Raw genomic sequence first — 12657 nt, 5'->3', positions numbered from 1 at the left:
GTGAAGAGGAGTGTCAGAGAATGTGTGCCGCATGCAGACAGACCAGGGCCTTTGCTTGTCAGGAGCGTGCTGATGTCTGAGCCCTGGTTCTGCTCGGTGGGGTCTGCTTGCGTGGCCCCATCGACCGTGTGTCCGGCCTCGCGCCGAGACTGCCCAGCCTGCCATGAGCTCTGTATTCAGTGCTGCTTCTCCCCTGACTCGAGGTCCCTGCTGCAACAGGGGTCCCTTGAGCCCTGACGCTCTCTCTCGGGGGGTGCCTTCTTTAGTCTGAGCTTGCTGGCGTGTTTGCTTGTGATGCCTGTGGTTTCCGGCAGCCGGATGTCGCGCGCTAGTTTCTCAGTGAACGTTAGATCCACGCTTTTCTCCAGGTGGTCGTCATCCCTTTGTCCCTGAGGAAGTTAACAGGGTGGCTTTTCCAAGCTCTTTGCCTCTGCGCCTGTTCCCTGGGCACAGAGTGGACCCGAGTCTTGAAGGCCTTGACTGGCTTCCCCCACCCAAGTACGCAGACGCTTGTTTGTGAGGAGGTCCCGACGGTCACCATATGCCAGGGTGCTGGCGGTGGCTGGCGTTGGGGAGTGGCCTGACTCTGGAGGCCGTGGCTCTGCGGCTCGTGCGTGGACTATGTTCATGCCCCACCAGGTGGAGTCTTCCCACGGTGCTGGGTGGGGGCTCCCCTGCCAGCGGTGGCATCTAGAGCCGGACACACATGATGCAGCATGGGGCTGTCTCCCAGGAGCAGCAGGGCTGGCCTCTCTGTGCCCGCACCCTCCTCTCCAGCAGCCCCAGCGCCAGCCCATCGCGCGGACGTGAGCGCCGAAGGTGGGCTTTAATGTCTGTTCTCACCGTTGTTAGTGGTGTCTTCTTATTTGGTTCTTGACTTTTCTGGAGGGGCGTGTGTGTACCAGCTTGTGGGCCACACCTGGTTTGCCCCGCTGTGCCCAGGCTATGGCACTTGGGGGAATCTGTTGGCTCCCTTTCTGACTCGGGATGTGAGTGGTGAGTCCCACTTTGAGAAGGCAGGAGGGATAAGATTTAACAGGTTGTTGTTAGGGTACGTTCTCCGGGATGGGGAGTGGCTGCCTCTCTTCCAGGTTCACTTGGCAAGTGTTTTACACTCCGGCTGTGAGCTTTCTGCTTGCCTGTGAGCGGTGCCCAGCAAGTGCTTGGTGAGTAGATGTTTGTGGTTGTGAGCTGAGAGCTGGCAGTGTTGTGGACAGCGTCACGGTGACAGGAGCGGTGATCTGTTCCCAGTGCTCAGGTGGCTGGGGATGTGGTCAGAGACCCCTCCGAAGGGGACAGGAGAAGCAGGACAGAAAAGGGGAAAGGTCCCTCTGGGCTGAAAGTCTCCTCTGGTCTTCCTTCCCACCTCAGAGGAGAGGCCCTGCCTCGCAATGGCCTTGAGGCATCTGGATTTTACATGGAGAACGGTGTGTTGCCCTGTGGTGTGGTGCTGGTCAGACTGACTCACTCGGGGCCACAGACAAGGCTGGAAGCATGTTGTCTTTGCAACAGGCAGCTCTCCGTGCGTCCACCTTCTGTGGGTCTGGGACCTCGGCCCTGGGGTCTCCCAGTTACTTGGCTGTGCGTGGTGAGCACACGCGGCGAGCGTCTCTTGGTGGCACCAGGACCATCGCTGGTGGATGTTTGGAGACTGCCTGGTGCCCCTGGGGCTTTCCGGCTCAGTGGAGCTTGGAGTCAACATGCAGTCTGTAAGCGTGCGGGGCTCTTGCTGCTGTTCTGATTCTTGCTCTTGCTGCCGTCAAAGTGAGGAGAGGCGGCTTGTGCCGATGGGCGCTGGGCAGGCTCCCCGGGGACTGTCTCCCTGAGTCCTGGAAGGAGGAGGTGGCCGCGGAGAGGCAGTGGGTCTCAGCACGCCGGCCTTTGAGCAGACCTGCTCCAGGGATCTGGGGCAGGAGTGGTCGTCCAGGGAGGTCCTCCCAACAGAACAGCCTTGCTTTAGTTTGTTGTGATTTTGGGGGGGCATATTTGACTTAATTGGACAAAATATTTTCTTTTTTCTTTAAAAATGTTCAAAAATATTTTTGAGAGACAGTGTACCTTCGTATGCTTGGTGGGGGTTGGGGAGGGGCAGAGGGAGAGAGAGAGTCTCAGTCAGGCTTCTTGTGCAGCTCAGAGCCCGACGTGGGGCTTGGTCTCACGGCCCTGAGCCAAGACGAAGAGTCAGACACTTAACCGACTGAGCCACCCAGGCGCCCTGGACAAAAGATTTTCTTTAAGAAACATTTGGGGCTCCCGGGTGGCTCAGTCGGTTAAGTGTCTGACTTCGGCTCAGGTCATGATATCGGGGTCCTTGGATCGGGCCCCATGTCGGGCTCTCTGCTCAGCAGGGGGTCTACATCTCCCTCCCCCACCCGTGGTCCCACCCACCTTGCACACATAAATAAATAAAATCTTAAAAATCTTAGAAATCAAACAAAAACATTTGAATCAGGGCATCTGGGTTGTTCAGTGGGTTAAGCATCTGACTCTTGGTTTTGGCTTGGGTCACGATCTCAGGGTCCTGGGATTGCGCTCCATGTCGGGCTCCGTCCTTGGCATGGAGTCTTCCTGGGACTCTCTACCCCTGTTCTTCTCTCTCTTGCAAATAAATCAAGAAACCTTAAAATGAACATTGGAACCATTATTCAGGAACCAGTGGTAAAGATCTTGCAGTAGGTGGTGAGGGGAAATAATCCCCATTTAGGCTGTAGGTCTGTCGGCTGTGGTGGTCCCCTTCGGTGCTCCTCAGATGGTCAGACTCCTACGACGACGGTGTTAGGAATGCAGTGCCGTGAGGAGCTGTGCTCCCAGGAGCACTGACACAGGTGCAGGGCGGGCCAGGAGCCACCTGGAGAGGTCACATACACACCCTTTCTGATGGTGCAGAAGTTTCTGGCATTCCTTCTCGCGACAGCTCCTCTGTGGTCCCCATCCCTTCTCTGCGGGCCCATGTGACTGATGCCGCTCCTCTCCTGGGCCTTCCCCTTCCTGAGGAGCCCAGCCCGTCTGGTGCGCCAGGAACAGCCGCGGCCTCAAGGAAGGAGGGGCGTCCCCGGAGCAGGCTTCTCGGCCCTGTCAGAGCACACGCTCTGCGCAGAACACACGTTTTCGGATGCCTCCTTTAGCTTGGAATGGCATCGCTACGTGATACCACCTGTGACACGAGATCCTTTAGAAGTTCAGTGTGACGTTGTCACTGAGCGTGGAAGGGAAGAGACGGATATCTGCAGCAACGGAGACGGACATTCGTCCCCAGGCCCGGGTGGCCGTGCCGGAAGCAGGCGGCGGTCAGAGGCCTTGGCTGCGGTGCGACCTGCCAGTGCCCCCGGGTGGGCGCTCACGTGCTGGGGCAGGCGCTCGGCCTCCCTCGGCTCACGGGGTAGTCGTGTTCCTGGGGGGGTGTGTGTGCTAAGGCCCAGCAAACGTGAGCGCGGCGGTATATGGAGGCCTCAGGGCCTAGTCCGGGCATCCCAGACTGACTTGTGCCTCCACGGACATGCCGTGAGCGCTTAAAAGTCATTCCAGACGTATTCTCAAGGCCGAGTGGCCCGCCCCGGGGCTGATGAGAGCCTGCTTGCCGCCCGGGGTGCGGGGCCAGATGTTCGCATCAGCTGAGTGAGTGCTTTGTGCGGCAGTGGTCCCCCGTGGGTTGGCTCTTTGTCTTCTGCTTAGGATCAAAAAGCAGCCGTTAAAAAAAGTGTGTCCTGGGACGCCTGAGTGGCTCAGTTGGTTAAGCAGCTGCCTTCGGCTCAGGTCATGATCCCAGCGTCCTGGGATCGAGTCCCACATCGGGCTCCTTGCTCCACAGGGAGCCTGCTTCTCCCTCTGACTCTGCCTGCCACTCTGTCTGCCTGTGCTTGCTCTCGCTCGCTCTCTCTCTGACAAATAAATAAATAAAATAAATAAAATCTTAAAAAAAAACAAACAAACAACAACAACAAAAAAACATATATTAAAAAAGTGTGTCCTGTAGGTTTTTTAATCTGCTTTTTCCTCTGTGACTCAGTAGGATTTACACACGGGTAGACTGAGAGCATGTGCTGGCCGCTCGCGGACCCGGCTCTCAGCTCACTCCCCCTTTGGAAGGGAGGAGTGGAACTGAGGCCTCAGTTCTTTCTGGCCTCCTTTGTGGCAGAAGTGTTTTCAGAACTTTTTTTCCCGTTCAGGTAATCTTCATGATAAAAGGTTGCTCTTTTTCTGGTTGTGTGAGATTATGACTGACCCTCCAGCTGGGGGCTGCAGGCTTGACCCTGGGGTACAGACCCAGTCCCGTGCTGCGCGCTGGCCCTGCGCAGCCTGGCGGGAGCCGTGGGCGGGGGGGGGCGCAGGCACCTGTGCCTGCTTGGCTCTGGCGTGTGTGCAGGTTTCCTGCTGACCCTCACCTTCCCTGTTTTCCAGTCCACGCCTTCTCCATCGGCAGACCTCTTGGGTCTGGGGGCCGCACCCCCTGCCCCCGCAGGCCCCCCACCCTCCTCCGGCGGGCTGCTCGTGGACGTGTTCTCAGACTCACCCTCCGCAGTCGCGCCCCTGGCTCCCGGCTCTGAAGACAACTTCGCCAGGTAGTTGGTCTCTTGTGTCCTCGAGACTGGGACTCTCTCGGCCTCTGGCTCCTGCCCGGGGCCCACGGTCTGCACCAGCTGCTGGCAGCGGGCCTCGGTCCTCACTGCCCAGAGCGTGCTGGCGGGTTTGCTCTGGACCTGGCCCCATGCTCATGGAGCGTCAGTCCTCACTCGAGAAAGGTGGTGAAGTTTCTGAAGAAGAGACTTCTATCTGTGAGCGTGCCGGCGGGTGCCCGGCCTGCCCTTGTGTTCACGCGCACTCCTTAGCACGCCCTCCTGCTTTCTCCCTGTCTGTCTGTGGCGCCGCCACCCTCCCCCGCCAGCCCTGTCTTCCCTGCCTCATCAGGACATCCCGCCCCCACTGTGCATGGAGCCCTGCTTGCTGTGAGCCCTCCGCGGGGCGCTTTGTCCCCGTCTCCAGGACATGGACATCACAGTGCCCTTCCCAGCGTGTTTTCTTTCCTGCTTTCTTTGCTGTGTGGTTCCGTACCTTCGTTCTGTCTGCTCTCTGTCCCTTGTGTGTCTGCCGGTCTTCAACTGGCCAGGAGGTGTGGGAGGGCCTGGCCTGGGGATGGGGTGGGCCGGCCAGATGGAGTGTCTTCACAGAGTGGCCCCTGTCCTTGGCTGTCCCGATGACAGCAGCAGGATTTGTATCGTTTTGTGGTTTTCCGGTCTCTTGGTGTTTGTGCTGCGTGTGAATTCTTGCTTCTTGCTGCTTGTTGGAGGTGGTGAGGAGATGTGGGTTCGGACGGGTGTGAATTATAGTCTGTGGCTTCTGGAAGTGTGGAGTTGGGAGATTGAGAAGCATGCATACTGCAGGCCGCGAGGCCTGGGGACAGAGCCGGGCTCTACACTGGACGTCCTGTTCTGGGCAGTGGTCTGGTGTAGGGGCGTCCCCCGACATTCTTGGCCCTTGGGTGTGCAGGTGCACATGGTGCCTGAGCCACAGGCCTCCTCACAGGGGTTGGGGTGTGGGATGCGTGGTGCTGTCTGGCGGCAGCTTGCCCACTCCCCAGCATGGCATCTGAAGTGGGGGATCCTGGCCACTGGGGCCTTGTGGCCACACTGGTGGTCAGCCCTAGAGCCGTGGCCAGCGCCCTGCACCAGCTCTGGCCTGAAAGCACGTGCAGGCTACACCGTGTGCGCGTTGGAATGTGGGTTGGCGTGTTTGTGGGGGACAGAGCCCCATCCTGTCCTGTCCTGTCCTGTGTGGTCACATCCAGGTCTCCAGTGGGCACCCTTTTTCTGGTGTTTCTGTAATACTTTCCTACCTTAACTTTACTCTGAGTCCCATAGAGGTTTTTCTGGCCTTTTTGTTAGACTCTTTTTCAAAGCAGATCTTTAGATTTCCATTGGGTGGCTCTGAGGGATTCACACTCTGTCCCTTCCCCCTAGGTTTGTCTGTAAAAATAATGGTGTGCTGTTTGAAAACCAGCTGCTTCAGATTGGATTGAAGTCTGAGTTCCGGCAGAATTTGGGTATGTGCTTTAATTACTCAACGAAAACCTTCACTTAGGAGCTATGGGCAGAAAATATTCACAAGTCACGCATCCAATAAGGGCTTAGTTTCCAGAATATACAAAGAAGCCCTAAACTCAGCAACAGAAATACAACCCGACTCAAAGATGAGCAGAGGACTAGAGCCAACACCCTCCGAGAAGAGCCTGCCCACAAGCTGGGATGCGCACATCAGAGCTCCGGTGATGACCCGGTTCCCGCCGTCAGGACGGCTGCCATCCGCAGAGAGCGGGAGCCCCGCGTGTGGGAGGGCGTGCAGGCTGGACCCTGCACCCCGCACGGTCAGCGGAATGGAAGCCGGGCAGCTGCTGTGGAAGACGTCGTGGCGGTTCCTGCAGAAATTGAGAATGGAATGACCGTGTGATCGGGCCGTTCCTCTTCTAGTTATGCACCCAGAGAACCGAAAGCAGGGACGCGTGTGGACGCTTGCACGCCCGCGTTCACAGCTGCTGACCCACGGGAGCAGCCCCCACGTCCATCGACGGACACGTGGGTACACGTGGTCCATCCACAACACCAGCCTGTCCCTCGGTCCCACGGAGGGACACACAGACACCTGCCACAGCGGATGGACTTGGGGGACGTGGTGAGGAGTGAAATAGGCCAGACACAGAGGGACAAATACTGCAGGATCCCACCCAGATGGGGTTCCTTGTAGTCTCTGGATTCGCAGGGACAGGGAGTGATCGGTGGGCGCCGGGGAGGGATGGGGGTCAGAAGCTCAGGGGGAGAGAGTGGACGGTGGGCACTGGTCCTGGGGGAGGGATGGGGGTTGGTGTCTCTGGGATGGAGAGTGGACAGTGGGCACCAGGGCTGGGAAAATACGGAGGTTGGGGTCTCATGGGGACAGAGTCTCCATTTAGGTAGATGGAAAGTTGTGGAGAACCTTGGTAAGGACGGCTACACTACATTATGAATGTACTTAGTGCCCTGGGCTGTGAGCCGAGAGATGCTGAAGATGATCCATTTTATGTGTGTATTAGCATGACTTTTAGAAAATGCTTTTGAGGCTTTCCCCAGAACGCACTGTTGGGGTGCTGCTGGGGGCACCGGTGGACAGACAACAGCCTGTCTCCCTCTTGGGTGCCGCCTCTGAGCCGTTTGAGGGCGGTGTCTTCTGTGTAGGACCAAGTGTGCGTGGGGACAGAGGAGAGAAGTAGTGCATCTGTCCTCCAGGGATGCATTAGGGACTCTTGGAGGTCAGCAGAAGCGTCCTCCCAGGGACGTGCCCCCTCAGGGCCGGGGCTGCTGCCTGCTGTGCTGCCCTCGTCCTCAGGAAAGGATTTGAGACGCACTTTCCGGCCTCAGCAGGGGGCGCTGTGACCCCATGTCGCCCCGAGTCCCCGTCCCGCCCCCCCCACCCGGAGCTCCGCCCCAACACGGGGCCTCTTGGGTTTTCACCGTTCCGGTGCAGGGTGTGTATGAGACACACTGTGTTTTCTCTTCTAGGTCGCATGTTTATATTTTACGGAAATAAGACCTCCACGCAGTTCTTAAGTTTCACTCCAACGCTGATCTGTTCGGACGACCTTCAGACCAATATCCTTGGTCTCGTGTCCTCTGTGCCCCCAGCAGACAGGCACTTGGGGCTTAGAGGAGGGTTTTGGGGAACTTGTTTTTTAAAATGTATCTGACCGAGAGAGGGACAGCGAGAGAGCGAATGGAAGCGGGAGCGGGAGCGGGAGAAGCAGGCTTCCCGCGGAGCAGAGTCCCATGCGGGGCTCCGTCCCCCGCGGTTGTGACGGAGCCACCCGGGCGCCCCAGGGGACTGTGTGTGTTTGCTTGTATCAGGAGAGCTGGATGCCCCAGCTGCCATGGCGGCCTCCAGCCGCTGTCTCGCCTCCCGAGGGAGCTCCTCGCGGCGGGTGGGAGGCTCGGAGGAGTCTGTGGGGACCGGCACGCAGGCCTCCAGCCCCAGCCCTCGGCTTCCTTGGAGTCACTTGGTTTTCCTTGTTCTGTCCTCTTGTCATGTGATGTTCAAGCCCCTCTGAGCTCTGGTCTCCCCTGGGCGTCCCCCTGAGCGAGCAGCTGCTGAGAACACGCGCGCTCGGGCCGCGCACTCCTGCCGCGGTCTCCTGCCGCGGTGCTCGTCTCCGGCTTGGCTCGTGCTGTGCTGTGCCCACACTGGAGCCTTGTCCCCAGTAAGTGCCCGGAACGTGGTTGGAACGTGCCAGCCGAAGCTGGCTCTGCTCTCCAGATCTCTGTCCCAGGGACCGGCTGAGCAAACCAAGTGAGGCTTGGGAGCGCCCCCCGCGCGCCTGACAAGGGCGTTGCCTCTCCTGAAGGAGGTGTGCGAAGCAGTAACCTGCTTGCCGCAGGCCAGGCCCACTTTTGTTGTAAGGTGACAGTTGAACACGGATTGTTAAAGCAAGTGTTTCTGATCGATCATTAGAAATAACGTGTACGTAGAATCAGCTGTACCAGAGGTTTCTTCCAAGACCAGGAGCATGAGCTCTCTTACAGACCCTGTTCTAGAACGTTCTGGGGCTTGCTCAGCTTGGGCACAGTTCCCCAGTGTTGACACGGCCTCCTTGACACATACACATCTGAGCTTGCAGACCAAGCCCGTGGACCCGACCGTGGACGGCGGCGCACAGGTGCAGCAGGTTGTGAACATAGAGTGTGTGTCTGACTTCACGGAGGCCCCGGTCCTCAACATCCAGTTCAGGTGAGCAGCTCATGGGGCTGTGGGCCGGGTGACCAGCCTGCTCTGCTCCGGAGCTTGGGGCTCTGGGGTCGTGCCTGCACACGGCCATGTCCCTGGGAGTCCTCTGTCCTCACGGAGTCCTGACTGCGTCCTTCCTTTGGAGGCTGTTGTGAGGGCTGAGGGGGTGATCTAAGTGAGTCGCGGCCCCCACCGCGCACGTTACAGTGTTAGGTAGGTGCACAGTGTCTGGAAAATGAGGGAGAGGCAGTATGTGCAGGGTCCCGGGAGGCCACTGCCAGCGCTGTGTTGCTCAGGTCCTGTGCTCTCCAGCTGAGCAACAGGAATGGGGTGGGGGGTGCTGCGCTATGGGGCTGGGACCAGCTGGGTCCTGTGTGCCCCTGCGTGGCCACTGCTCTGTGGGTCTCTTGTGGGGATGGCACCCCAGGCTCTCCATCTGGGGGTGCATTGTTGCCTGGTGTCCCCTACGTGCCGCTTGGTCATTACCTTTTTTAAGACTTAACTTACTTTAGAGAGTGAAGGAGAGCAGGGGAGGAGCAGAGAGAGAGACTTTCAAGCAGACCCCACTGAGTGCAGACCCCACACAGGGGCTCCATCCCCAGTGAGTGCAGACCCCACACAGGGGCTCCATCCCGGGACCCATGAGTCAACCCACTGAGCCAACCAGGTGCCCTGCGTTTTATTATTTTTTAAAATATGTTTTCTGTCGCTCCTTGGTTTCGGGCTGTCCTTTTCAGTGAGTGGGAGAGAGTATGTGTGAACAGCCGAGTCCTATGGGCGTGTGTAAGGTTGAAGTTTTGGAAGAGTGCATTTTCAAACATTAAAAACAGAATTGAAGACTGTGTACTCTATAGAATTCAGGGGAATTTCTGTTTTATTCTGTAGGCAAATCCTTGGCTTCGTCTCTTTTCATGGAAAAATGAAAAATCCCATATAATCTAAACCAACTTGGAGTCGTAGAAAATGGGCTGTGGGGAAAAGTGAGATGTAGAAACCCAAGGTTGGGCCATCCCTGACCTGGTCTGATGGGCCCGGCGGTGCCCGGTCGGAGGCACAGCCCTGGCCGCACTCACAGAGGCAGGCGCGGTGCGCGGTTGGTCAGTCCTCGTCTGCCAGTGACGCTGCACATGGGGATGGACTGGGCCTCTCTGTGGCTTCGTGCCACCCTTCCAGAACACTCCGTGCCCACCTGCCGTCTCCCACAGCAGCGGGTGTTCCTGTGCCCGCAAACTAGTTCGGGTGTGTAGCTGAGGTTCAGAACTTCCGGCGGCTCACGTGCTCTGCTCACTGTGTCTCTGTGTTGCTCGTAGGTATGGGGGAACCTTTCAGAATGTGTCTGTTAAGCTGCCTATCACACTCAACAAATTTTTCCAGCCCACAGAAATGGCTTCTCAGGATTTCTTCCAGCGCTGGAAGCAGCTGAGCAGGTGAGCGAGGGGGCGCCAGGGAGGGGCAGGCCCGGTCCTCCTGAGCTGACGCGGCTTGGCGTGGTGACCCTTGATTTTACCTCACAGTCCCCAACAGGAAGTGCAGAACATTTTCAAAGCAAAGCATCCGATGGACACAGAAATCACCAAAGCCAAGGTAGGGCCCGTTGATGGGTATTCCCAGGGTCGGGACGCCCGCCGGGGCTCCGGAGGGCGGCCGGTTGTGTTGCTGTTCCTCTGTGGCCGCGGTCGCGCTGCCCTATGCACCTGTCTCTCTGTGGCACAGATCATCGGGTTTGGTTCTGCGCTCCTTGAAGACGTTGATCCTAATCCTGCGAATTTCGTGGGGGCCGGCATCATACACACCAGAACCACCCAGATCGGATGCTTACTGCGTTTGGAGCCGAATCTGCAAGCCCAGGTCCGACTTGTTGAGCAAATTGCTGTGCGTGGCTGAGCTGTGTTCTGGTTGTGTTGTGCTGTGGGGCCCGAGCGGAGTCCTCTGACGACTTCTGATCGATGTGTGCCCCTGGGTAGCCCCTTGCTATCCTGCTGGTACAGAGAACATTTCCATCACTCCGGAAAGTTCCCTGGGGGCCACTCGCCCTCCACCCGGCTCAACCTCCTCTAGAGACTACTGCCATGACCCCGCGCTCCAGCCCTCACCCTGGTGGCTCTTCGTGTGCCCCGTTAGCTGACCGAGCCCCACGGAGCTGCCTGGGGCCGTCTGGAGTGGAGCCGCGGTGCGGCTGTCCATCTTCCCTTCACTTGGGAAGCGATTGGGCTGGGGGTGCGGACCCCGGGGCTCCCAGCGTCTCCGCACGCAGGCTGCGGTTGGTTGCTGTCAAACTGCCTGTGTCGTGGCTGTGTGACAGTGTGTTTGCTACGTCCCTGCGAAGCGCTGGCTGCCCGCGGGGGCGCGCTGAGCTGCGGGAGCTCGGGAGCCGTGGGCTGCGGGCAGGAGCCTGCGAGCAGCCGCTGACCTGCGGGTCCCGTTGCAGATGTACCGGCTCACGCTGCGCACGAGTAAGGAGGCCGTCTCGCGGAGGCTGTGCGCGCTGCTGTCCGAGCAGTTTTGACCGGCGAGGACGGAGGACCGGGCTCCTGCGCGCCATGCTGTCCCTCGTCTTTGTCTTCGCTGTCCTGTCGCGAATAAACGGGCCTGTCCCAGGTGGCTCCCAGCCTCGTTTCTCCAAACCGGATCCCTTTCGGGTCAGGATGGCGGGACCTGCGTGTGTTTCAGAGCCAGCGGCTGAGCCCGCACTGCAGTCGGGTCAGAAGGGAGAGTGGGCCCCGTGCTCCGTGTTCACAGAGGTCAGGGCACTTCTGAGCGGCCTCTCCCAAGTGAAGGGAAGTGACAATCTGAATGAAAATGCAGATTTTTTTGAAATGGTGTCGAAACGCTTCTGCCCTATTGGTCATAGTTCATCTCCGATTCTCAGAGAGACGCAGCAGCAGCTTGTCCGTACTGGGGTGGGATCTTCTCTGGGCCATTTGGCTGCTGTGCTGGGTGGTGCCAGGGGCAGGAGGTATGTGACGAGGTCCACGGGCATGTGCGGCCCGGCTGCTGTCTTCAGGGACCTGGCTGTGGGAGAACGGTGTGCGTGGGCTTGCTGCAGTGGCCTTAGGGGGGGCCTTGTGGGCAGGGTTTGAAACCCAGAAGCTGCAAACATTGGGTGTTTTTCAGGATGACCCACAAGACCGTGTGTGCTGACTGGGTGGAGGTCTGTATCTCTTTCCCCACACGGTGGTGTTCACGGGGTACCCACAGCGCGCGGTGTCTGAGCGTTTTGAGGCCCTGAGTTTATGGCCCAGCGGTGGGAGGGCTGCTGTTGGCTCGGAGGCTGTGTAGCTGGTCTTGCTCAGCTCTGGGCTTTGAGGAAGTGCGCCGTGACCATGGTCCTCTTGGACTAGTTCCTGGTTTTGATCAGAGGATCAAGTGTGGGTGGCAAAGCAGGTTCTAGAGGGTGAGTTGGTCTCTTTCCTGGGGCCCGCGGGCCCTTGTGTGGGTGGAGGAGGGGCTCGTTGTGTGGTCAGGGAGCGCAGAGCCATGCCGAGGGGGAGCTGGAGCCCGGCCTTGGCTCCGCCGGCCAGCCTGGGCTGTTCTTGGCCTCGGCTCTCACAGGCTGCTGGCACTATGAGCCGCCTGCCCGGGCACCTGCCTGCAGCCTGAGGGGCCAGGCCGGGAGCAAAGCTGAGCCAGGGCCTGTGTTCTGGGATGGCCGTGCCGCGTCGCTGTGGGGGGGCGGCAGGCCCGTCCATCCTGAGCAGGCATGTCTGTTCTCAGCACCTGTGGGCCCAGGGAGAGCCAGGCTCGGTTGTGGGCTCCTCTGGCCAAGCAGCAGGAATTGGGCTCCTGAGAGGCAGGCCCTGGGGGCCTTTTGGGGTGGTGGCAAGGGGCACAGGCAGCCCTTGGCGTGGGTCTCGGGGAGGCGGGCGGAGGGCATCCCAGTCTGGTGCTGGTGCCGCTGCAGAGGCCCGCGCTCAG

The 12657-nt window shown here is 59.1% G+C and overlaps 1 protein-coding gene across 9 annotated transcripts in view; it reads left to right on the top strand.

The window, feature by feature from the left end:
• Nucleotides 1-11343, top strand: part of AP2A2 (adaptor related protein complex 2 subunit alpha 2) — a 78931-nt gene extending 67588 nt beyond the window's left edge. For 8 of the 9 annotated variants that reach the window (XM_059151865.1, XM_059151815.1, XM_059151843.1 and 5 more), the window contains 8 exons: nucleotides 4399-4559; nucleotides 5955-6037; nucleotides 7527-7618; nucleotides 8624-8745; nucleotides 10053-10169; nucleotides 10257-10326; nucleotides 10456-10590; nucleotides 11171-11343. In XM_059151865.1, coding sequence (XP_059007848.1) covers nucleotides 4399-4559; nucleotides 5955-6037; nucleotides 7527-7618; nucleotides 8624-8745; nucleotides 10053-10169; nucleotides 10257-10326; nucleotides 10456-10590; nucleotides 11171-11248 — 858 coding nt within the window. In that variant the 3' untranslated portion in view covers nucleotides 11249-11343. Of the gene's footprint in view, nucleotides 1-4398; nucleotides 4560-5954; nucleotides 6038-7526; nucleotides 7619-8623; nucleotides 8746-10052; nucleotides 10170-10256; nucleotides 10327-10455; nucleotides 10591-11170 lie in introns of those variants that run through there. The other variant, XR_009348639.1, reaches the window with a different exon arrangement.
• Nucleotides 11344-12657: the final 1314 nt, after the last annotated feature.

This window comes from Mustela lutreola, chromosome 1, assembly GCF_030435805.1.
Source record: "Mustela lutreola isolate mMusLut2 chromosome 1, mMusLut2.pri, whole genome shotgun sequence".
In the NCBI taxonomy this organism is placed as follows: Eukaryota; Metazoa; Chordata; class Mammalia; order Carnivora; family Mustelidae; genus Mustela; species Mustela lutreola.
Note: the sequence above shows the minus strand (reverse complement) of the source record. Positions and strands in the feature narration are given on the sequence as shown.